General features: G+C 44.6%; 1 protein-coding gene across 4 annotated transcripts in view; it reads left to right on the top strand.

Annotated features, from left to right (window-relative positions):
* The window catches only part of SKAP2 (src kinase associated phosphoprotein 2), a 179,589-nt gene that overhangs the window by 140,179 nt on the left and 13,017 nt on the right, over positions 1–26,393 (top strand). For 3 of the 4 annotated variants that reach the window (XM_020993212.2, XM_020993214.2, XM_078151009.1), the window contains 2 exons: positions 14,465–14,539; positions 20,128–20,240. In XM_020993212.2, the coding sequence (XP_020848871.1) occupies positions 14,465–14,539; positions 20,128–20,240 (188 nt within the window). The remainder of the gene's footprint in view (positions 1–14,464; positions 14,540–20,127; positions 20,241–26,393) is intronic. The other variant, XM_020993213.2, reaches the window with a different exon arrangement.

The raw sequence follows: 26,393 nt of genomic DNA, 5'->3' as shown, positions 1-26,393 counted from the left end.
GGAATGGCGGGGGCATTTGACTTGCCCGGCTCATGCCGCTTCCTCTTTCTTCCCCAGAATCCCCTGCTGCTTCAGCGTGGCTGATTCTCCTTCCAGCTGGCTGTTGGTTGGTGGCCCCTTCTTCACAGGGGAGGGCTGGCAGTGTCCCACTCATGAACGAAGGCTGTGGGGCTAGGCTGGAAGCAGCACATTTTATACAGATGTCCAGGGTCAGTATGCTGAGGGCCAAACTCTTTTGTGAAAGAATTTATTTAATAGAGTGCTAAGTTGTGTTTAATAGAGTGTTAAGTTTGTATTCCAAAGTAATACAACTGGTCAAGTCAGCAAGACATGCTGTTAAGTCAAGGGCAGAGTAAGCCAAATCCTCTCTGTTTGGCCGCAGCCTTCATTTCTCTTAAGCAGTGGGGTCCATCCGCCAGCATTTGCTCTGAGGATACAGATATAAAAGGGAGATGGTCACTGCTCTCAAGGTGCTTCCATCATGGCAATGGAAACTGTAGAGAAAGAAAATTGGACGTCTTCTGCATGTGCTTCTGCCCACTTGGCTCATATGCCAGTTCTGTGATGAAGATGATGATGATGATGATAAACATTTATATACCGCCTGATATGCCAGATGCTGTGATAAGTGCTTCACAAATATTATCTAATTCATGCCTCACAACAGCCTTATTAGGGAAGTGCTATTGTCCCCATTTTACAAATGAGGAAACTGAGGCAAACAGAGGTTAAGTGATTTGCCCAGAGTCACAGTAAGTGACTGAGGCTGGATTTGAACCTTGGATCTTCCTGACTCCAAGCCTGGAGCTCTCTCCACGGTGCACCCAACTCAAATCTGGCATTGGAGGCCCTTCCGAATCTGGTTCCAGCATGGCTTTCCATCTTCTTCCCCTTCTTCTATGCATTCTGTTTTCCAGCCAAGCAGGACTACTGCCTTGGAGCTCCCTCATGCTGTCTGGTTGCCTCAAGCATTCGTTATAAGAAGGCCTTTTTTTTCAGCATGAAATGCCTTAAGATGTGGAGAGAACATGTTATGAAGCCTGTCATCATGAAGAGGGTGCCATTTTCCCAGAGAAACAGTACAGAAATTGGGAGCATCCTTTACCAGGGACTCAGTACCAAGTAAATCTTAGATTGGGCTAATGATGTGTTAAATGGAATATTCAAAGATCAAGTTAGATCAACTACAAACATGTTTAAAAAATTCAAAATGATGAGATTAGTAGTCGTTTAAAACGGACGACAGATTTACTATCCAAATTGATTATACAAGGGACCCAAATCTTCTGTAAAGTATATGCAAGCCCACCAAAAGCCACAACTCTACTCTAGCATAAATTTGACCTAAGATAACTCTTCTATCTATAACAAGCATAACTCTTTAATTCACTATAATTTTGCTTTTCTTAGAATTTAGGGGGACTTTCTGAGAGTAACTTGGCTCTTTATCAGTCTCTTCTATAGGTTGTTCATCGATGTTGAAACTTATTTCTTTTCCTCCAAAAAATTTCCAGTAGTAAAAAGAGACAATGAAAATCATTCCGTGGACACTTGAACTATCCATTGCAAAAAGGAGCCGCAGTCCCCCCTTTCACTGCAGGGTGCCCAGGTGCTCGTGTGTTAGTAGACCTCGGAGTGAATGCATAAAGACAAGGAAAGATGGCGAGGAAGTGTGCATTAAGCCAGGATCAAGTGGACAGAATGCCGGTAGTGGGAGCGAAAGGTGGGACTCTGGCTCGTGTTCTTCTTACAGATTTGCCCTTGGCAGCAGCACAGCTTGTAGAGACTAGCGAATGATTCTTTGTAGCTCAGTTGTCTTTTACTAATTGTGCTACTTCTACAAGTATGGTGGACTCTGCTAGGTGATGAGGCAGCCAAGTAGATAGAGGGCTAGACCTGGAGTCAGGAAGACCTGAGTTCAAATCCAGCCCCAGACACTAACTAGCTGTTTGACCGTGGGCAAGTCCCTTCATCACTGCCTGCCTCGGTTTCCCCTTCTGTAAATTAGGAATAATAGTAGCCCCTACCTTGTTGTGAGGATCAAATGAGATACTAGTACAGTGTCTGATGCTTAGTAAGTATTATATAAATGTTAACTGGTCCACAAAGAAGGCTTTCTCTGTCTCATACCTATGCTGCGGGTGAGTGCGAGGGTAGGAATTATATTTGTATTCCTAAAAAAAAATTCATTAATTGTTCAAGGAGTATTTAAAGAATTTGTTCTGGCTTTTCTTATTCTGTTATGGCCAGTGTCACTGTAGAGACTCATTAGTTATCGGGGGGACATTTGTATTTGAGACAGAAAGGGGAAGTAACGTTTGACAGTGCCACATTGCCATTTGATTTACATTTAAGTGGCTCGAAGCAATCGAAGGCACTTTGGCAACTTGAACAGATGATCTGAGAGATAAGGATTGAAGGCAAAGGTCAGCAGTTTGCCACGTTCCCAGTTTTGAGGTGAGGTACAAGGCGTAGGTTTAATGGGAAGCCATAAGTCAAATAGATGGCAGTGCCAAGGTGAGGCTGCTGGCCAGCGGCTTTGGCGCTCTCCGCTGTTCAGTCTGCTAGCTAGTCCAAGCCTCCTTGGCTTCCCCCATGCTTTTGTCCCTGCTGACCACCTCCTCTCTCTGGGATCTCAGTGACGCTGCTCATTCCTGGTCCCTCTTCAGTCACCCTCCAGGCTCTGTCTGGGGCCTTTCCTTTTCTCTCTTCGTAGTCCTTCCCGTGCTGATCTCATCAGCTCTCATAGGTTCATTTACTCCTCCACACAGATGGTTCCCAAATCCGTAGGGCTGGCCCTAATGTCTCTCCTGAATTACAGCCTATGCACCACTGACTGACTGTTAGGCCTGTCCACTCTCATGCTCCCCTCTCGGTGCAGCACGTCCAAAATGGAGCCAACCTGTTTCTCCCTGCACTTGCCCCTCCTCCAGTTCCGTCTCCCCACTTCATGGTCTCGTAGTTGTGTTGGACACTTCCCCCTCTCACCCCGTTTCCAATCAGTTGCTAAGCCTCCTCGGTTTTCCCTCCTATGTCTCTCATGTTTGTCCCCTTCACTCCCATCTCTTCCACTTCACACCACCTGTCGCATCTGGCTTCTTTTCATAGCCTCTGATTGGTTGTCTTCTTTCTGTTTTCTCCTTTCACTAATCCATCTGCCAGCCAACTTATCAATCAATCAATCAATCAGCCAGTCAATAAATAAGCATTTATTTGGCACCCACCCTGCTGGGAAACAGAGACAGCAAGGGAAGGGTCTCTGTCAGAGGAGAAGGTATCCGTCTGTCTGTCTGTCTGTCTGTTGATCTGTCTGCACAAGTGCACGCTTATGTGAAGATTTGGGCATGGGGTGAGGGATGGTGGCATTTGCGGCTGACCAAATCACGGCTTCCATTGGCATCAGCTACAGCTGGACTTCTCCCTGCCTTTTCAGATTTATTCGCCCCATTCTGCCTGTTCCAGCCAAACTTGGCTGTGAGCTGCTCCCCATGCTCGACGTTGCATCTTCCACCCCCATGACATAGCACGGGCCCTCTGTCCTCTCCCCTCCCCTGCCTCCCATGTTCTCACCTCCTCATCACTGTTTCTTCTTCTCCTTGTCTTTGCTCAGGGCTCACTCAGCTCAGGGGCTGCCTTGGTAAAACAAGGTGGTTTTGATTTCCCCCTCCCCCCAGTGGTTACTTCATGAAACATCTTAGCACCTAAGTCTTGAAGAAAACCTAGAGGTTGCTTAGGCCAGCAGTTCTCAACGTGTGGTCTGCTGACCTCCAGAAGGCCTCAAGAGCTTTTCGGGGTCTGGGAGGTCCAAACGATTTCCTAATAGCACTAAGATGTTATTTGCCTATTAAAATACTCCTCCTTTTCCCAATATCATGTCTATGTAAGACTGGATTGTCTTTGTAGATTTCAGCTGGAACATATCGAAGCAGATTGAAGGCAGAAACACAAAAAGGAATCCAGCTGTCTTCAATTAAGCCAAACTGTAAAGAGATTTACAAAAATACATAAAAACAATGCTACTCTTTTCACTAAAATTTTTTTGTTTTGTAAAATACATATTTATTAAAATGTTAATTTTGTTATGATGCTATGGAATTATTATTATTAAATGAATTAATAAATATTTTAAAATTTCATCAGTCTTAATTTCTATCATGGTAAATATTGATAGAAATAGCGTACATGAGCAAAAGCTCTTTGTGTCCTCAAACATTTTTAAGAGTGTGAAGGGACACCAAAAATTTTGAGAACCACTGATCTAGACCCATCGCTTCACTTTACATCTGACAAATCGAGGCCCAGAGAAGGTCAAGGACTTACCCAGGGTCACACAGATGGCCAGTGGCTGGTGGGGGCCAGGTGGCTAGGGCCTGGGCGTGCCCCCCTTCTCCCCCCCATATCGAGGCTCTTTGTCTTCACTGACAAAATCAGAGATCCTTAAAGTTTGGACCTTGATTTTTTTTTGTTGTTTTCTACAAGCATTTGTGATATTGACAAGTTAATTGACTATTTTGCATTTAATGATTTATGTATAAATTGTGACCCTCATAGTGATGGCAATTAAAAATATATTTTGCTTGATTTGAAAAGTTATTACAACACTTTAAAATCAAAGTCACAAGTAAGAGAGGATCTAAGTTACAAATCAGATTGTGTAATTAAGGAACATGTAGATTATTTTTGTTCATACTCCATTTCTACATAAATTTTATTTTTGGTAGCTTAAATTAACTGATAAATACTTGTAGACCTAGGGCCCATGTAGAAATGGGCTTCTGAATAGCTTAAAATACCTCATAGACTCTTTTTCAATCTCCATTACATGGTTTCTTCAGGTTGAAATTATTCTTCCTCCTTTGTGGAAATAAAACCAAGAACCAGGGAAGTTCCAGGATTTTTCGAGGTCACAGTAATAGAATTAATTCTCTAGTTTACTTCGTTTCCAGCATGTTGTTTCTTCCCCTAGATTTTTCATTCTAGAAAAATCTGGCCAAAGGTTACACAGAATCCTCTAGGTCAAGGAGAACCATATTTGAGCAATATTTCTCCAGATAAAGGCAGCAGATAACAAGGGCTTGATCCATAATCTTCTATGTTTATGCCTGTTTAGCTGTTATAGGGTAGGTGGATAGAAGTCTTAACCATCATATCTACATTTCAGGCCCGAAGGACCATATTGGTGCTGTGTTTTTATGACTTCCTGTGACTTTTTAAATCTCTGAAAATTCATCGAAGTCATTTTCTAAAGGTGTTTTAGTGGGGATAGAAATTAGACTATAAGTAGGATTTTCCCACCTTTTCTTCTTCCACCTCCTGGGGGAAGAAAAGTTTAATCATTTTAAAGAAATGGCAAAATCAGTCCTAGGACTTGATCCAGGCATCCTGAGTCTTCTCCTGTGCCAACAAAATGTCTTCAGCTTTTTAAAGCAATGTCAGCTAAAAGTTTCATTTGCTTATCGCTGTCCTTTTTAGTTATTTAATTTATCCTAAAAATAACATTTGTAAAATAGAAATAGCCATTTTGTGAAAACTGCCTCGCTGGGCAGATTTATACTTCTTATTGGGGTAATAATCCGTCTGTTACTGAGCAGGATCAATTTGTAAATTAAATTAATAAATTGGGGAGGGGTAAAAGGCCTGGATTTTTCTCCCAAGTAAGCATTTTCTTAATATTTGGAGTTTGCCACATTTGAGCAAACTCCACACATCTTACAGAAGGCCCTCCGTGGCAGAGAGAATGTCAGACAGCTCTTTGCCCAGGAGGAGTGGCTGGGAGGTACATTACTGCCTTCAGTTAAGGATTGGTGCTGGCCGTCAGCTGCAGCATTTCTCATCACACCCTGAAGAGTGTGATGATGGAAATTTCAGATGTTTTTTAAATGATCGTGCAAGTACTTTTGTAGATGACAGCATTCCACGGAAGCCTCTAACCTTTCAACAGTGTCAGGCAGTTTCAAAAACTCAAAAATTAGTATGCAAGCAAACATGCAACTATGCTTGAATAATCTTTTAAAATTAGTTCACTGCAGTATTTTTTTTTATCTTGACTGATCAAAACATCTCCTGATGATTCTTCTAACAATATGTGATTGGAATAATAACTTCCCATGCTGAAGAGCCTCATGCCGCAGCGGAGAGGCTTGTAAATACAAGCTGCCTATGTGCAAGAAGCTTCCAGATTTGCAATAGGATTGCTATGGAAACCACCTAATGAAAACCTTCTCACCATCTGTGTGCATTGATGGATTTTGCTGCATAGCTGAGCTGTTTTTGTTTACTGTTATTAAAATGTTGAATAGAATAGATTAACCCACAAATGGTCACTATCTCAGGTATTAATTAATATTGGATAATGATAACATGGCGAATAAAATATTGATGAACAGTAAACCAAATAGAACCACTATATGCATGGTAAGGGAGGGTGCCTATTACCCATATTTGGGGGAGCAGTCTGGAACCATTCCTTTCTGAAGACTGGCACTTTTAGTGTATGAGCATGGTGGATGAGAAATCTTTCTGCTATCTCCTTGTATTTATGTAACCTTAGTTTTGCTTGCCTGATCCCCAGATGAATACATAAGTGACATCTATGAGAAGACCCCAAGCCCACAAATCCAGATCTGATCTTTGTTGGCTTTCTCTTTGGAGAATAATTCCATTCACAGCCTGACATAAAATGATCTGTTTGGATATTGCTGAGGACCATTTATGTATACAAATCTGGTAAATGTTTTTCCTAAAATCCCTATTGGTTTTGTGGGAGTTAGGGATGTAAAGAGACCTTCAACAATAGTCCCATCAGAAACGTGTTAAAGGACTCTCATGGAACTCCAAGTACCAATTGCCTTGCCATTTACGTGTACATTTTAGTAAAATGTGCTTTCCTTGAGAACAAAGAATCGTAGCCATCAGAGAGGGGAGGGGTTCTCACACATGCCATGTGCTCTTAATAAATGTTAAATTATGAAGATAAGGACAGTTGCTCTATCTAAATCCCTTTAAATTGGGTGAGTCACAGACTTATGAAAAAGAACAAAGCTTGATCACTTTGTTTCTTCTTCTGTAGCTGATTCTAGACTAGACGATCTGAATTTTGTAGTGTCTCCCCAAGTGTGAGAAGCAGGCCTGTGTGTTCGCTATTTGCTTACACGATAACTTCTGAACCACAAAGCAGTAGACTGCTTCTCCACTGTGAAATTTATGATCAAAATTCACCAGAAAAGTCGGACAGGAAGAAGAGAATATAGAAAGGGATGAAAGCTTGCTTTTTTCCTTTTTAGAAAAAATAAAATTCAAAAACGCCCCCATCTACCCACTTGTGGCACCTGATCCCCGAGGTTAATGATGATAATAACAATGATAGTCATTAACATTTATGTAGTTCTGTAAGTGCTTTCCAAATATGATCTCGTTTTCTCCTCAAAACAGCCCTCGGAGGAAGGGGGTGCTCCATGAGATACGGGGAGCTCCTGTTCCAGCTTCTGCTTGGTTTGCTCCCAAACCCTCATTTTCATTGTTGTTACTAAGCGCCTGTTTGCTCGCTGGCTGGTTGAGAACCTCAAGGAGAGCCATGACTCAGAGCTTTGCGCGAATCTCACCTTTGGTCTGTCCTCTGTTCTCACCTTCTCCGATGGGGCTGTTACTGTGCACATTAACAAAGGGCACTTAGCACAGGGCCTGGCACTTAGTGGGAACTTAATAAATGTTTATTGACTGACTGATTAAATAGCAGCATTAAGAGCAGCGCTGCACTAAATTTTACAATAAGGAAATCTCCAATCTAGTCCGTATTTGATGCAGGGTAAAGGATGAGTTCTGAGGTGGGGATACGCAGACCATCTATGTTATGATGAATTTGATTCATCCCAATTTAGGCTGTGAACCTTAGAGATGTGCTCTAATTTAAAAAATGTGAATTGGGGCTCATTATATCTGCTTATCTGTGTGGCACATGCATTGTAAGGATTAGAACTTTTCATTTCTCAAAGGTCAAATTAGTCTTATAAGTAGTACTTTAATAAGAGTTTAATCCTAGGTAACTAGGGATCGCGTACTGAATATAAGCAACTAAATTTTTACAAGTCTTAAGGTTATAGAAGAATCATTTTGTTCTTTAATCACCACTTAACTCTTTTTTAAAAATGTCTATGTAGATTAATTATTAGTATACCTTCAAACATAAATGAAAAAGTATTAACTGTTTACTGTGTGTTCAACAGTGTGCTTAGTGCTGGGGAAACAAATATTATGTCAAAGATAGTCCCTGCCCCCAGAGAGCTTACATGCTAATTAGGGAAGATATCTCACCTAGTCTCCCTATGTGGTGTGACCAGAGTAGGGCACTTTGGGCCTGAATATTACAGGGATAGTGAGTGGGGTTGTAAGAGAGTAGGCTGACACAGCCCGTCCAAGGACAGTGGCAGACTTTATTTGACCCTGGTTCCAGAACTGGGAGAGGCAATGGATTCAGGGGAGGGTATTGTGCACAGCAGAGTAGGAAGTGAAGCAAAGCATTTTTGGGTGCAATTTTCCTGGCAGAGTGGGCCTGGAGAGGCAGTCACCAGTTCAAAGCTGGTAAAAAGTTCAAAGTCAAAAGCTCTAAGGCAACGCCCGTGGGGTGGGCAGCAAGGTCACCATACGTGTCCTTTGTTTTCATTAAGCATTTTCAGAAGTAGTGAGAGAACCTTCATGAAATGTCCTAGCCTATGAAAATAAAGAAACACAGAAATCGCATAGATTTTATCATTATAGTTATTCTTCTGGCTTAAATATGAAAGTGACACACCTCTGCCCTGCTTTGTCGAGCAATCAAATCGAACATGTTAATAGCACACAAAAGTCACCATGGTCAGGACTGTCTGAGGCCTGGCCCAGCTACTTTTGTCAAGCCTGCTGATTGGGGGAATGGCCATAATGGTCAGGAAGTCACCTAGTGTGTGCGGCCTTCCTTTACCTTCCTTAATTATGGCAGGAAAATGATGAAAAAAGGTGCGGAGTGGGCACAAGCTCAGCACCATTTCTAGGCCCTCTAAATACAAACTCATGAGGACTCAGAGTCAGTCTTCATCCATCAAGGTGGAACAGCGGGTAGGCTGCAGGCATGAGAGTGAGGCGGACTGGAGCGCTAGTGTGGCCCCGGACAGGCCACCTCACTGAGCTCAGCTTCAGCTTCTTTACATATAGAATGGGGGTGATAATAATAGCCCCTACTTTCCAGGGCTGTTGTGAGGATCCAATAGGATGATATCTGCAAAGTGCTTTACATATCTTAAAGCAGAACATAAATGTTGTAAGGCAGCGAGGTGGCGCAGGGGATAGAGCACTGGCCCTGAAGTCAGGAGGACCTGAGTTTGAATCCGGCCTCAGACCAAACACTTGACACTTACTAGCTGTGTGACCCTGGGCAAGTCACTTAACCCCAATTTCCTTTAAAAAAAAAAGAATATAAATGTTAGCTATTGGGTATTTATTCTCCAATGGAATCCAGAAGACATAAAGAAGTTGCAGATAAACAGAATGATACTTTAACAGTTTTCCTGGGAGAGACAAGAGTTCATGGAGTTGGTTTCATTGTATAGCCAAAGGTAACAAGTGACATTTTATGGGGCACTTGGTCATCTTGTCTGGCAGTACTCATAATTAGCACAGACAAACAAACTACCTCTTATAGAAGATAAAGTGGAGAGATTCCATAAAGAACTTGACAAGATCCTCCTTGTTACTCCACGATTTCAGTGTGAAAATGAGAACGGGAAAAATGGGGGAAGAAATACACACGTACATACACATACATAAATACATACATATATACATACATACATACATGATTATATAGTTTGGGATCGAGAAGTGGAAGTGACCAAAGGCTCGTAGGCGAGTAGGAGGTGCTGGGCACTGAAAAGTGTCGCAGAGATTGTAATTGGATCTATCTCAATCGGCATGGCAGTTGTTTCAGAGCTGGCTCTATGGGCACTAGCACTTTGGAGAAAGGATAAATGGGGGACACCACATATAGTTACTGGGTCTCTAACCCAGCCTGCTTAAACAGGTAGTGGACTAAAAATGCGAGCAGGGCAAAAGTAAAGACATCATCTCAGGTACCAGTTCATGGAGCCGTTTAACTGTTTTAAGATAATCGTCCCCAATCAGCCCAGAAAAATCCTTCTCTAGTAATTGCTGGATACGGATTTTTCTGGGCTGGTTGGGGACGATTATCTTATAGCAGTTAAATCCCCTGCCAAATGGCTAAAGAAAGCTGCCAAGACCAGCATAAGTTTAGGGCATGAGCCGCCTTGTAAAATAGTCGTGGAGGAGAAGGATGGAAGATTGTGGACGCTTTTGCCCCCAGAAAACTGTAAAAAGCAGTTGAGGAGAAAATGAGCTTTTCGAGGGCTTCTTGTGAAATCCAGTTAAGTTCGGTAATTCTGAGAGGTGTGATATGGAGCAGACTTGTAAGCATCTCTTATAATTGTTTTTATTGATGGTGGCCAAATCAATATGTATCGTGTGAGGGCATAGCGGTGGAGCTGGAGTGGATGAAGTTAGAACAAAATAGCTGGACGTGAGCACATCTTTAAAGACAACATATGTGCCAGGAAAACACAGTCTTCAAGACCCCAAGCCACCGATTTCAAAGTGAATACTCACAACAGAATGGATTGTGGGTTGTGTCGCTGACCACAAAGGGCAACCAAGCCATCTGCTTGCTTTCTTCTGTCTATAAATCTTTCTGAAAGTGGTCTCTACATGTAGACATTGAGGGTATCCTTGATGAAAGCTTCTGAATGATAAAGGATTGGGAACAGACAGGACTTTGCAGATGAGCTTGTAAAGGAGCTTCTGTCTTGAAGGTTTCACTGTGTCTAATTTTTTTCCCAATTTTTTATAAAGCGTTTGCCTCTGTAGAACAAAATGTCACCATGAAGGTTCTTCTTGAGAAAGCACGGTGCCTACTGTTAGCTAAAATTACAAGAGACAAAGAAGCAGCATGGCATGATGGTGAGAGCGCCATCTTGAAGCCAGTTGTGTGATGTAACTGCTCTGTTCTATGAAACTCTCAGAGTCCAACTTGCAGTAAAGGACTGACTTTAACTGGTGGAGGTTTTTCCCCCTCCACGTGAAATCCCAGGTGCAGTCCTTGTACCAGTTGCTAGTTCTGTCCAATCTATCAATGAATCAACAAGCATTTATTAAGAACCTACTGTATGCCAAGTAGAAGACAGCTCTCACTTCAGTGATAATTCTGGTCAGCCGTCTATCAAGCAGTGACATCAAAAACGTATAAAAAAGGGGAAAATGTATTCATTTAAGTATCTTTTGTCATCATCATAGAAGAGCTCTGTCACAGGTCCAAACAAGAGACAGATTCCCTGTGGACGGCAAAGTTGGCCCAATATGTTCTTCATGGATGACACTGCATTAATTAAATCAAGAAGGATCCTACTGAGTTTCTTCAGTAAAACCTATAGTCCTCCATCCCCAACATGGCACGTCCAAGAATTTACACTGGAGATGTGTGTAGCCCAGATGATGACAGACAGCTGGACAAAAGCCTTCCAAGTATGCACATCCACGAGAAACACTTGCCCCACTGCTCTGGTGAAGGGTCACAGGTGGACAGTGAGCCACGCCCAGGCAGGAGATGACTTTGGGGTTGGATGGCATTTGATCAAGTGTAGAATGTTTCTGTGAAAGTCCAGCCTTTCAACCCCAGGATTCTCCCAGCGGTGCACCAGGGTCTAGGGAGGGCTAGAAGTGTGAGTAATCCGTAAGGCAGAGAAAGGCACGGAGTAGGTATGGAGGGGCCAACAATCATTTGAAAACCTGAAGTGGCGTAAAAGCCGTCACTGGGGTTATGTGTGCCTGGAAAATGAGGGGGATTTTTCTCACGGTGAGAATGAGAGACTATGGATGTGCGTCTTGGTGTTGGGCTGGGGCCCCTCAGACATGAACAGAACCAGAAATACTTTGAGCATGTTAGGTGGATCCCTTGTAGAATATTTTTGCATTTAGCATTTGAAGATGTGGAGGGACTGTAATTTGCCCTGTGATAGAACCATCCATGTCATTGGCACCACCATTCCTGGAATTAACTAAGGCCCCAAACCTCCCTCTCACCCTTCACAACCAACCAGTTTCCAAGCCCTCTCAATTCTATCCTGATACCTTGTGTCCATCCCACTGTTTTGATGACCCCTGCCACTACCCTGTTTCCTAGGTCCTTGTTCCCCTCCTCTGCCTTTTCCTTCTCCCATTCTGTGTGCTCCTTCCATATGAATCTTGTTAAAACACAGTTCTGATCACAGCTCTCCCAACAAAAACAAAAAGCCTTCCAGGGCTGCCCATTATCTCCTGAATGAGTACAAACTCCTTTGCCGAGCCTTGGACATCTTGGGATCTTCCCGAAGCCTGCTTCTCCAGCCTTCCCTTCCCTGTTCTTCACGTGCACTGCCTCAACTGGACTGCTCTTTCCTCAGTGCTGTCTTCATTCCTGTGTTCTTCCTTCCGGCTGGGATGACCTCTGTTTAATTTTTACTTTTTGATTCCTACCCATCTTTACAGCCCAGTTCAATTGCTGCCTCCTCCATGAAGCCCCTTCCCTGCATCTCCTCGGTCCTCTGAATACTAATAATAGCTAATATTTACAGAGTGCCTTAAGGTTTACAGAGTACTCTACATGTATCCTCTCATTTAGTCCTTGCCATAACCCTATGAAGTAAGCACTCAGTTGGTTTTATCCCCATCTTATCAATGAAGAAACCTAGAGGCTTAGGTTAAATGACTTGTCCAGGGTCGTACCCATTAGTCCCTGTCAGAGGCAGGATTCAAACTCAGGTCTCCCCTGATTCCAGGTCCAGGTCTCTCTTCCACTCTTCTTATCTTTATTATGAAACCTGTACGTTCCGCCTTGTATTATTTTCTTGTGGAGTTCTTTTCTTCCATGAAATCAGGGGCTCCTTTCTCACTCGGGTATCCCTTAAAGCCTCTAACCTGTTGTCTTGCGTGTTGCCTAGGTGTTCACTAAACGTCTACTGAGTCAGTAAGTGGCGCGTGCTCAGCAAGCAGCCGTGCGTTATGTGGGCGTGTTTTTGTTTCCGGACGTATTTCTTATTCTGATGGGCTGCCTTCACAGCGCCCAGTGTCTTCACCCGCTGCCAGTTCACTGGTACCCCATGGTTGAGAAGCGTTTGCATTTCAGAATTCTGAGAATAGTTGATGACGTGTGTGTTTGTTCTCGAGCATTCCACGGCTCTCCCCTTCACACTCACTGTAGATTTCTCCCCCAAAATGTAAATGGGCCCTTAAATAGGAGAAAAGTTAAAATGTAACGGTGTTACAGAATCAGGTGTTCTATTCATTCTCTGTTTAAAATGATGCCTATTTGATCCCATTATAGTCATTCAAACTTAATAACTAGAGAAAGGAATGTGAAGGGAGAGTGAGGAAGGAGAGCAGAGGGAAGGTATTAAGTCACGTGCTTATCTTAACCAGCTGGATTCAAACATTCTAATTGTAGGTAGCTGGTGTTATAGAGGTGGCGTAAATATAATGAGGCTTAGGTAATTGACTCATTAAGTACTGATTTTTCCCTCTATATAGAATATTCACTATGGCTTATTATAATCATTTGGGTTAATATGCACACCTATTTGCAAATCAGAGCTTCATAAAGGTTTGGACTACCAGCGACCCCTCCATTGCCTTAAGAATGCCTCTCACCCACGAGTCCCAGAGATCTTCTGAGATGATCCCTGGAGCAAGGTGCTGCTCTTTGTATTGTGGTTGGCTTAGGTGGCCTGCTTTGATTGTGCCAGTAACGGCCTTCACATGTTTAATACAGTTCAATCTCTTGATTGGGGATGGCGGGTACAGAATGGACACTGCCTGCCTTCTAGGCTGATCGTGGGGCTCTTTGTGGCCACATGTGGTCTGAGTGTCTATCACTGGAGGGGCAGCGAGTATAACGCAAAGAAGGTGAGATTGGGGTCTGGCGGCCACACTCTGATGCTGATCTCAGTTGCTCTATCTAAAGTGGGGATGATAATAATACATGAACCACCTGTGTCTAACCACTATGTAAATGAGCATTATTATCTGTGAAATGTCTTAATCAGCATATTATCAGGCCACATTCTTCTGCAGGATTCCTCTGCCATAACAAAATATGTAAAAAGAGAGCAAATAAGTCGCTCAAAGACCCATCCTGGGGCCTTGTGTGTAGGAGATGATGAATACATGTCTATTGTGGTCAAATCAAAGTCAATGGCTTGACATTCTTTATGACAGAAGAAACAGCCATATATATATGGTAGAGCTCTCATGTTGGGCTTTGAGTTACTGGAAAGGATCGGAAGGCTCCAAAGTGGGGTTCTTTGACAAGTGTCTGAGCTTCTGGGGTGGGGGCTGCGCTTCCTGTCACTGAGGAAGACTTCAATGTCCCCTTCCTTTTGTGTGTTTGCAGAAGATGAAGATGGCACTTCTTACAAGAAGATGGAGGAGCCCAGGCAGATGAGTCAAGAGGTCACGCACACTCCAGGTAATTCATTGGGCAGCTGCTTCCCTCTAAGGATGCTTTGATTTGGTGTCTCTCTTCAGGTTCTGCCTCTCACTGCTAGAAGGAGAGAGAGATGCATGACCTCCCCAGCCTGGTGTCTCGGGGCAGCAGCAGGGTGGCTTAGCCCCTTATAGGGTTTGTATTTGAAGGCTCCCCCATTGCCTCCTCTGGTCTGGTGTCTCAGGGCAGCAGCAGGGCTGCTTAGCCCCACTTAGGATGCATGAAAACCGCTTGAGAAGGATTTATAAAGTAAGCCAATTTATACAAGGTATTCCTTCCTGAATTACTCTGTAATGACTCAATTAGCTTTCATTTCTGCACAAAGGAGATTTAGTTGCATAAATTAGCTTATCATCATTGAGGAAGTGTCACTGCTAAAGGACAGTTTATAGATACAACATGCAGTCGCTGTCAAACCTATAAGAATGTAATATAGACATCTGTGTATACTTTGTGTTTGAGCAGAACAGACTTCTGCCATTCAGAGGGGAACAGGGGACAGCAAGCTGCCCAGGGGACTGGCAATGTAGACGTCTCTGAAAAGGTCAACTTGACACGGGCTCTGACAATCGACCCACAGCTCTGTCTTCTTTGATAAAAATCAGATAAACCTAAGACCGCTAATTGATCTGCAGCCGGTTTAAATGTTGGCCATGCATATCTTCATTGCATATGATTAGCGGGTCAGAAATGCCAGCGTCCGGTGACAGCAGCAGAAACGTGGGCTGGGCTACCCGTGGCCAGGGTCTGGAATGGACTGGCCTCCTTATCAGCTTCCACTTGGCATAATGCCGCTGGGCCTGGCTGGACGCAGAGAACAAACCCCGTTCGGGCCCAAGGCGGGGGCAGAGTCATTGGGCTGTCCATCGCTTTACACAGGGAGGAAGGGGAGAGTGGCTTCTTATCAGGACTGTGCACCTCTCCACTGGCCACTGTCAGCTGTGGCCAGCTTGGCTCTGTCCCAGTGTGGCCCGTAAAGATTCGTAGCCCGGGTCACCTTCCCCTCTGTCCTGTGTCTCATCCATCACTCCCCCAGTGCTGTCATAGAAAGGACAAGGAGTGTGTGTTCAGGAAGTTGCTTTCCAGAGCTCTTCCTACTGTGACATGTGGAAAGGAAATAGAGGCCTGGTTTCCGGACTGACACAGGAAGGCCAGAGCAGGTTGCTGCAAAGGGTTTGGGTTTGCTTTTCCCAGAAAGGAAGCAAGGACGAAGACATGAGATGTTAGCCCTCTAACCCTGGCAGCATTCAGCCCTTGCTGCCAACCCCCAGGCTTTAGAAGCTTTGGGGCCTGGAATCTCTTGTCATTTCAGTGCTTGCATTCCTCTGGTAGTGGGTCAGGAAACCCTTGCCAAGAGCGCGGGAGTCTGGCGGTCAGCCCGGTTCCAGATGTGGAAGGTGTGTGCACACAAGAGAGACATTTGCCACAGTTACACATATTCTGGCTCAAGGAAACTTTATTTTTCAAAATCTTTGGAGTAATTTAGCACATTGTGGCTTTTCAGGGTGTTCAGCCTCTCTCAGGGAAGCTCAGGAAATACAGCTAAGCGTTTGTGAAGCAACCCTAGAGCAGGGCACAGATTCTTCTCCATAGTGACATGAAATTCTTTTCAAGCAACAGCCTTAATGCTTTTGCATAGCAGTGACCTTTGATCTCCTCCGGGCTGCCAGATAGGTAACCCGAGAAGTTTGTTTGCCATGCAGGGCAGCAAATTGACAAGGGTTTTACCATCTTGCTGAGCATCACACGATGTGAACTTCTAACCTTACCCAAGAATGTTATGTGTTTTCCACATTGAATGATTTTGCTACCAAAAAAAAAAAATTGCAAGACTCCAAAGGTACTTAAACATGAGAAAAGCCGGGCTTTCACTCACCACAAATGGTACTTGTCAGGGTCCTGCTTGTCCCCGTTTTTTGTTGATGTTGGTGTTTTTCGTGGTGATGGGGTCTGACCGTTGCAGGCGATTGGCAGAGGCTGCATCAGATTTGGGCCCAGGCATGAGCAATGGTCTGGAGCCTATGCTGCCTCTGCCTCGGTCCTTTCCTGTAAACACCATGCTATCATCTTGTACAGCCTGTGGGAGTATGCTTGGAACCATGAAAACTTTGAAGTCTGTTTCATTACTGCCGTAGTTGAATGTATCGATTGTCAGTGGTTCAGGCCGATTCAGAGCTTGTGAATTTAAACGCCCATGCCAATCGTGGGACCTTCCTGCTGTCCTGGACTTCTTAACGGGAGAGAGGAGGACAGCCCTCCCTCAGTGTTCACCTCCATTTCTTTTGCTGCTGCTCATGCTTACCGTGTAAGACACGAGGAGGTGTTTCTCTTAATTTTGGAAATATGTCCGTATGTGGAAGTAATAATCCATGCCCAGAATGAAAAGCACTGAGCAGATTTAATGTCGGTGTGAGTCGTCAGGCTGGGCTCCTGCATCCTTTCTGGTCCATCTATCTTGTATATTTTGAGCACAGTAAACAATACCAACTCCTCTCTGAAAGGGGCTTTGCTTAAGAAATATTGCTTCCGAGGATGTGTCTACCCTTAATGTAACATAGGTGTAGAGCAACATTTTTTTCTTCAATAATCAGAGATGCGTAGGGTCCCCAGGGATTAGAATGATTCCTAGGCTTAATTTTTCATGTTCACAGTTCACGTCTAGCACTCACTCACAGCTGTCCCAGGAAGACGAAGGTGACTGCGGCTCCACTTTCCCCAGCATCTTCTCCCTCCTTGTGTCCCCGTCTTCTCTTTGTCTGAAGAATTTGAAGACATTGGTATTTTAGTGTGTGTTCTGTGCGTGTAACTCTCTCACATGTTGGGAATATCCGTGTTTCCATAAAACTTGCCCTGCCACCAGCCCTGGCTTCCCAGAGGGGCCAAGAAGCTGGGGGTGGCCGGGAGGACGAGCTTCAGGGCAAGGGCAGGCCCAGTCTCCAGGCAGCTTTTCCAGCAGGGCCAGGTCCCAGCTCTGAGATTTAATGACGTGCTTGGGGGGCACACGGAGAACGAGGCATCTTGCACACGGCGGGGGTCTCTCTTCCCATCGATGTGCTCATGTAACTCCCATTAGTCTTAATGGGAGCTTCACCAAGCACATCCATGGGAAAAGAGACCCCAACGTGATAAGGATTATGTGTTAGAAATCACCGTGGACTTTCCTTTCCAAACCACCCCCGGTTTTTTGCAAATCCATTCAGGGAAAGGGGAAGCAATTGTGAAAGGAAGAAAAGGCAGCTGGGACATCTGAGAAAGCCCTCGGGAATTCTGTGGCCCGACCAGAAAAGAACCTTTGCTCTAGTTCTCAGCCAGAGTCTTCAGTGTTGTGGGCTAAAGCTTGGGCAGCGTGGAGGGCAGAGGGAGGAGAAATGCATGATGGGGTCTTCAGCTAATGGGGAGAGGAGAGGGAAAGGTGTCTAACTGGGGGAGAGGGGCCACAGGAAAGGGTAGGGAAGATGCATAACGGGGCCCTCAGCGGGTGGGGGAGTAGGAGACTGACGCCCAGCAGCTGCAGGACCCCACCTGAGATCCCTTTAGCCACTGATCTAATGTTCCTGCATCCACACCACCATTTGTCTAAATGGGAGGGGGGGGACCTGCAGCCTCAAGGCCACATGTGGCCCTCTAGGTCCTCAAGGGCAGCCCTTTGACTGAGTCCCAACTTCACAGAACAGATCCGCTTAATAAAGGATTTGTTCTGTAAAACTTGGACTCAGTCGGAAGGCTGTACCAGAGGACCTAGAGGGCTGCGTGTGGCCTCGAGGCCTAAGGTTCCCAGCCCCTGGTCTAAACAAATGTTTTTTAAAGAAATTGGCCACTTTGTTGCTAAGTAATTTTTAGAAAAGCCAGTGTTTTGGAGTGATGATGTGACCAGCCAGAGTGCCCTCTAGTGTTCTTCCAGAGGAGGCGCACTTCAGGGCTACTGAACAGAGACAATTAGGGTGAAGGGTCTTCTTGGGGCCTGCCTGGGCTCCCAGGCTTCACCCCTTCCTGCCGCTGCGGCCGTTGACGAGCCCTCGTGAGGTTAATGCAGACGTGTCAGGAGCATTTCACTTTTTTTTTCCTCTTGAGAAAATAAGAAAAAGAAACGTTTGGTGTGAGCGTAGTGGGGGATCCAGGTCAGGAGGATGACAGGACATGGAAGCTGGCCCCCCAGGCTCCTCACCTGAGGTGGTCTGCACCATTTGGTTTGGACATTTTGGTTTTCATTATTGAAGATTGCATTAATTTCATATCATCTTAACCCTTTGTTCAAACATTCTGAACTTGGGGCAGCGAGGTGGCGCAGTGGAGAGAGCACCGGCCCTGAAGTCAGGAGGACCTGAGTTCAAATCCGGCCTCAGACCAAACACTTGACACTTACTAGCTGTGTGACCCTGGGCAAGTCACTTAACCCCAACTGCCTGAAAAACAAAAACAAACATTCCAAACTTGATGCGATAGACTCCCGGCCTAGTGACACACTGATGCCCCGGTTGAGGCTGGGTCGTCGGCAAGCCCGCTGGCTGCAGTTCAGGTGACAGTCCAGACCCAGCCTCTGTCCCTCTCTTCAGCCTCTCGCCTTATGGGGTGACATCCCTGGGAGGGTGGCTGTCAGCACATCCACGTTCTGTCTGGCTCCTGGGTGTGCGGGCAGCTCCCTGGTAGGACTTTCCATTCTCTTTGAGCTAACTCCTCAAAACTCAGTTATCATGGAATTAAAAACAGGGAGCCATTTTCAGCCTAACAGAGGCCCTGTTGCCTTTAACTCTGCCCTGTGGGTTTCAAGAGATGTCCGTGGCATCGTGGGCATCTGACAAAGCATTTGTTACTCTGTTATTGTGGTATTACAGAGCAAAGAGTGCAAAATAATCAATCAGTTAATGGTCTGTATGGCAGTTTGAACACACCACATCCATTGTGCTTATGCTGGTGGAAGGATGAGTTTGGAACGCCTGTGTGTGCTGCATGTTTGTTCAGAGCTGAACCTCCTGGACTAAAGCTAATGACCATGCGGGCCAAAAGACGCGACTTCCCCTTTGGCACTTCTCGAGTCGCCATAATATTTCAGCAGGTGCAGTGAGAAATAGAATATTTGGGGAGGGGGTTGGGGATGCTTCCTTAATCCTCCTGTACCAGGCCGTTGAGTGTGACTTGGATTTAATTTTTGTCAGCGTCCCACATCCTACGAGACGATTATTTCATAAATTACCATTAGTCCCTTCTTGTGAATAGCGCTCATTGCACGGCATGGCATGTTTGTCTTCTGAGTCAGATGCAGACAAATCTGGCTTGTTGCATGAAATGTCACGGAGGTGAGTTTTTGAGGCTGGGTTTTGTTTGGGCTTCATGTCTTAAAAAAGATGAAAAAAACAAGTAAGATTTAGATGCTGAAAAATGTAAGTTTTGGAAAAATAATGTCTTGTGAGCAGAATTCTTTCATGTAAAATCTTTGAATTGGGTCAAGATTCTTGTCTTTTTAAAAAATGTGAGCAGTTTGCATTTGGAGCATTCATTGCTAATTGGTTAATAAAAAATGAGGTCTTGTTATACGAGAGATATAACTCATGTTTCCTCTTCCTTCTTTCCAGCAGATAAAAGCACTGATTATGCTAATTTTTACCAAGGTCTATGGGACTGCACAGGGGCTGTTCCTGACGAGTTGTCATTTAAACGTGGTGACGTTATCTACATTCTCAGCAAGGTAGGCAACTAAAATTGATTACGGGGGCGGGGGGGAAGAAATCCAGCTTTAAATGTTTGGTTATACAATCTGGGAAAAAGTATACCCACTGGCATTCTCCGAGGTCCTTGTTAACAATTAGAAGTTCACAATAATTAATTATTTTGTCAAGTGAAATATAATCAAATTTTAAACACAATCAGATAACGGGATTCAACTTAAAAGTATGTTTACCCGTCAGTCTGGATCTTGGCGAGCATCCATTTAGTGACTTATCCAGAAACAATGTACTTAGGTGAAAGTTCTCATTGTAAAGTATTCTGTTATTTCTTATGTTTTTATTTCCTCTTCCTTTTTTATTCTTCTATGTGTATTCTGATTTGGTATGCCATTCGCTCCTGGAAGTACTGTTTATAGAACAAATTTTTCATCCTCGTGTAAACACAGTGAATATTCCAGCCATTTAAAGTTAATGGTTTTTTTTTTAATTCCAGCAGATCTGGGGATTTTTTAGTTGTATGACGTGTATAGTTGGGAATGCACACACATTCACATACATGTATACATGTCCATACGTGCATACGTGGAAACATGCATAGAGTAATGGCTCTGTGCTCATGCATCATACCAAACTTTCTTTCTTCAGACTTCTTAAGCTGTGGGGCTATTCAGAAGTATTCTGGTCTTAAATGTACAATGTCTTGACTGTGTCTCGGCTTAAAGTCCCAAGTCTGGCACCGATGAACTCTCTGACCTTGGGTTGGATACATCTCAATGTCCCAATTTCTCCATCTGTAATACAGAGATAATATCTTCCCCTCTCTACTGTATAGGAATGCTGTAGAAATAAATGTGATGATATATATGAAGACACTTCAACCTCTTAGCAGAGAAAGTGTTCTATCAATCATAAAGCAAAGGTTTAGGGGGCAGTTTTGCGCTCAGAGAAGCTGTTTGAAAAGTAGAAAGACTTTTGGGACACAGCCCATCTGATGCACTAATTCAGTTTCATTCACAACCGCTTACTAAGCATCTGAGGCTCTGGGGTAATGCAGTTCAGGCCCTGTCCTCAGGGAGATTCCTGTCTGACCGCTGTCATCCTCCTGGCCTCTCCCGAAGGTGCACAAGCATTGCAGCTGTAGGATTCAGCCTACAGTGAAGGATTTATTTTTAGTCAGGTCAGCAGCTCATTCATACGGCTCCTTTGGATGGGAGTTTAGCTGCCAAATTGAGCTCCTTTCAAGAACGTTTCTTAGGACTCTTGAAGAATGACCTCACAAAGTCTTAGCTTACAGAAGATCCTAGAGCTGGAAGGGTAAGAACTGGGGCCCGGAGAGTTGAAGGGACCGACTCAAGGGCACACATCTGGTAACTGGGAGAGGAGGGGGGAATGAGCATTTATTGAGCACCCGCTACGTGCTGGGCATTGTGCTAAACATGACACCCATTTTCTCATTTGATCCTCACCTCCACCTCTGGAGATGGAGGCTGTTATTGTCTCCCTTTTACCGTGGAGACAACTGAAGTGGACAGAGAGATTCAGTGACTTGCCTAGGGTCACACAGCTGAAAAATGTCTGAGACTGAATTTGAACTCCAGTGTTCCTGACTCTAGGCCCAGCACTCTGTGCACTATGGCGCCACCTAGCTGCCACCTAGTTAGTAAGCGTCAGGCCAGAGTTGGAACTGCATTTTCCATAACTACATAATCACACCATTTTAGGATCGAGAGCCAGAAAGTCTCTGAGGATCCCAAAACTAGAGCGGGAGTGTACTTTAGAGCCATCTCATCCAACTCCCTCATTTTACAGCTGGGAAAACTGAGGTCCAAGGACATTCCCAGGGTGATGCAGTTTGTGAGATTGGTACCCAGGTCCTCTGATTCCAGAACTGGAGCGTTCCCCTTGTACCACACTGCCTTGAGTCCAATCCTTTGACATTGCATGTGAGGAACTCAAGGTCAGAGAAGGAAACGGACTTGACCAAGGTCACCCAGCTAGCTAGCGAGGGGCAGGCAGAAAGACAATGGTCCACTCTGGCCCTTGGACTCTAGACCCAGTGATTTCTGTACCAATGGGGAGAGAGAGAGAGAGAGAGACGGGGACAGGAATTGAGGTTTCACACACAGTGGAGGGGGCTCCTGGCTGAAGAGCCTCCCCTGAGCAGCGTGGGCTGGGGCCTCCTCTTATCTTATCCCAGAGAGTGGCCTGGGCCACTGAGAAAGGAAGGGACAACCCCAGGGCCGCCCCACCAGCATGTCTCAAACCAGACTTCCGCCTCCACGGCCTGCTGTCTCTCTGGCCACCACATAAATCACAGCTGCCATTGAAAATCATTGCCAATTAAAAGCACATGGACATAAGGGGCACTTTTCCCCAGTTTTTAAAATCAGACAGATTTCTTTTTCATTGTTTTTTTAAGTGACACGTGAAACTGTTGAAATCCTGTGAGCTTGTGCCATGTGGGGAAATCCTGCCCCGTACAAGGATCATGTAGATTAGAGCCTGGGCATTTCATTATCAGTCAGGTGCCCCACAGACGAGCTCTGGGTAGTGCCCTCAGCTAACAAGATCACTTGTAGACTGGTAATGTCATTATACTCCTATCTCAGTTCCATAATTGAAATTAAGCTCTGAAGATTACTTTGTATTAACATGGAACTATCATTAAAGCATAATTACGGAGGTGTGGCTTTCCTGTCGTCTTCTGGAGGGGAGGTGGTTTCTGCCCTCCCAAGAGGAGTTGGAGGGATGAAGGCACTTCTGCAGCCAGGGCTGACCGCTCCTTAGAGGGCAAGGAGACTGCTGCCTTCAGTGGCATATGGCAGTGGTGCCCTGGCCAGGCGTCTGCCTCAGTTCTATGTCCCCCATTCTTCTGACTCCTTATGTGGGTCTTTGGGAAACATAGGCCCCTCCCAAGACTTTATGTTCCCTGGGATCGAGAGGGCATGAAGTGAGCTGCCCCCCTAGTTAGTTTAAAAGATTATTTAGACTTTACTTTGATGTGACAGAAGACTTCTGACAAATGGAATGATCTGAAGGGGGAAGAGGCAGCCTCAGGGGTGGGGCAGAGAGTCAGAGCCTCCCTTCCCATCTGAGCCCTCCCCGCTTCTGGCTGTGGGCAACCTCAGCTAAATCCCTCAATCTCTCTGATCTTGTATCCTCATCTGTAAAATGAAGAAGGTTGGTGTGATAAGCTCTGAGATACTCGTGGCTCTATGTCTGTGATGCTGGTATGTTTCAAGCAGAGGCTGAATGAAGTCTGGTTGAGGACACTGCTGAAGGGCGCGTTCCTACCTGGCTACTGTCAGACGGGATCATGGCAGAAGTGCCCCCTCTTTTCCAGCTTAGGGCATCTAGAATTCTCACAGGGAACTGAAAAGGAGGGTAAGATAGGGAAAGGGAAGTGAGACAGTGAGCAGGGGGGCCTCTGGACCAGTCTTGGCCAGGATGAAGGCACAGGATGCCAGGGTTTCAGGTGAATTAGGGATTCAGGAAGACAAGAACAGGGCCGAGGGTAATAGCACAGAACCGCTCTGGCTGCTCCGCAGCTTTGCCTCGGAGCCCCTCCTCTCTGACACCCATCTCCTGAGAGTGGCCCTGATGACATCTGCACTGTTGTCTTTGGAAAGGACCTGACAGTCGTCACCCCAAGATGGGTAAACACAGGCTGCTGAGATGGTACCACTAGTTTATTTAGCATATCAACATAACAACAGAAATTTGGGGAACTTGGTAAGAAGGTAGTATTACCTAAAAGGAAATGACCTCGTATGACCTCAGGGTCCATCCCAGCTCTCGCCCTTATCTGGGTGATGTTAGGCCAAAGGGTTGGACTGGAATGACCTCGAGGTCCCTTCCTGCTCAGACCTTTTGTGATGCCCCAGTACTGTTCATACAATCAAAAAAGCACCCTTTCAGAGTTCAAATTTATTTAGCTTCGAGGTTCATCTGGTGGGCCGGCCTGTGGGGACAGTTTTTATTTTTATTTTTTTTATTTTTTATTTTTTGGCTGAACTGCTTTTTAAAGTTTAATTTTTTTTTCTTTTTTAAATTTTTTTTAATTTAATTTTTTTTGACAGTTTTTTAAATACCGCGAGCTGGTTATTTGCTAACTTCTGATTCTCGCCTTTTTTAGACTCACACTTTGTGCTTTTCGCCTTTACCGTTTTCACACCCTCTAGTGGCACCAGGTGAGCAGTGCAGGTAATTGTCGTACTGGGCATATCCAAAATGGTGCCATAAAATCAAAGGCAGTTTAGCCAAGCGATAGGTATTGCTTTCCTTATTCTATGTCAACCAAGAATTGGTGACAACCATAAAAAAAGCTTAATGATGATACTGAATTTAACACAAGTATTGTTTCCTTCAGCAAGAATGAATGCCTCACTAACAGTCTGACAAAGTGTTTATATGGCCTCAAAAAACTCCCTGCAGAATTTCAGTGCCATGACTTTTTATCATCAATGAATCCAGTTAAACAATGTTTTGAATAAATGTAGATTTTTGTTTACACGGTGGTATATAATTCAAAATATTCAGTGACCTCTGTTTGATTTTATGGACCCAGTACAATATCTTCTTGGTCTCTGGCACTAGTCCTTTTCTTTTAAAGTGGCACAGTTAGTTTTAATAAAAATCACATAAAAGTCACCTGGTAGGATAGTAAGAAGGAGTCATTCTACATTTATGGATGTAGGTGGAGAAGGCCTTCCTTTGGCTTTGATATTAGCGATTGAGCTGAATTTTGGTCTTTGTTCTTTTTTAAATTGGGTGGCTGTTATTTCTTGTGAAAGACTCTTGTAAGGCAGTAACCACAAAGCATGGTTGAGTTGGGAGCTGGAGGTCCACATGGTTTAACATGCATGGGGCTCTACTGACTGATAGCCGCATTTGATGCCGAAGTCACCATTGAGTGTTGTATTATTGTGAAACAGAACAGTCAGGAGAGCTGGCGCCCTCCCCCTTCCCTTTCTCACACTTCCTAATTAGCAGCTGTCAGGGGGCTCCTGGCTCAACTCATTCCCTTCTTCAAAGTGTCTGTGGCATTTTCAGAATTTTAACCTTTGCACTTTACCAATAATCAATCCAAGGGCCATTCGCCTTACAAGGAGAACCTATGACATGGGCATTGAGGGCTTTCTCTACTGGGCCTCTTAAGTGAACTGAAGAACTCTCTGGTTAGGGACACTCGAGTTTTGCATAAATCAGAAATCTTTTGCCTTCTGTCTTCCATGCAGCAAAATATTTTCACTAACACTTGAATTTAATTTTGTTTCTTTTTTGAGGATTTTTTTTTTACACAATTCAGCACATTCCCCAGTGTAATCAGCGCAGAGTTTGTGTGTGTTTTAAATGAAGGCCTCATCACCACAGAGTGAGTTGTAACTCCAGAATGATAGCTCAGGTTTTCATTTCTTTAACCGGACAGACAGCCAACTCCTTTTGAGAGAAATGAGCCTTTCCATTGATTTTCAGAAATTGAGCACTTCTCTGCCTGGCTCGACTGTTTTTGTGCTTTGAGCTTAAAACAGGAGAGCAGTATATTCATGAGTCTAGATTATAGGAAATGTCATCATTTCAGTATCAGCCTCTAAGGGAGATTGTTTGGCCTGAAGTTTAGTTTGGCTCAACAAGAGTTTATTACTCCCCTACTGTGTGTAAGACACTGGGAATTAAAACTACCAAGTAGTCTCTGCTGTCAGAGAAATTATGGGGTGAGAAGAGATACAGAAAAGTAGATCCAAAGTCTCCCTTCAGTCCTTAGAGAGGGCAGGGAGCCCCCCCCCAATGTGGGGGGGGATCAAGGCCATTCCAGGAGGCATCTGAGCACAGCCTTCGAGGGAGCTGTAGATTTGAGGAGGGGGCACACCTGAGATCTATACTTCTCGAGTCACACACTCCCTTGCATTATCTTTCAATATGAAATTGTCAGAAATGTGCCCCCCATCTCCTCACCCTTCTTTCTCACCCTTCATATGTGATTTACAGAAGAGCTGGCCTTCAGCACAAAGGGTGGCTCCTTGGTCCCCATAGTCAGAGGAAAAGAAGAGAATGAGGGGGAAAAACATCCTGAAGCATGTGCTCTGCTGATGCAGCCTGGGGCAGAGGGGGCCTGGGAGGTCAAGCTTTTAAAAGGGTTTTTAAAATTTAAAAACAAAAAACCAACGAGTAAG

Source organism: Phascolarctos cinereus, unplaced genomic scaffold, assembly GCF_003287225.1.
Source record: "Phascolarctos cinereus isolate Bilbo 61053 unplaced genomic scaffold, phaCin_HiC Scaffold_1;HRSCAF=81, whole genome shotgun sequence".
NCBI lineage: Eukaryota > Metazoa > Chordata > Mammalia > Diprotodontia > Phascolarctidae > Phascolarctos > Phascolarctos cinereus.
The sequence above is the reverse complement of the archived record's forward strand: the minus strand, read 5'-3'. Positions and strand labels throughout refer to the sequence as shown.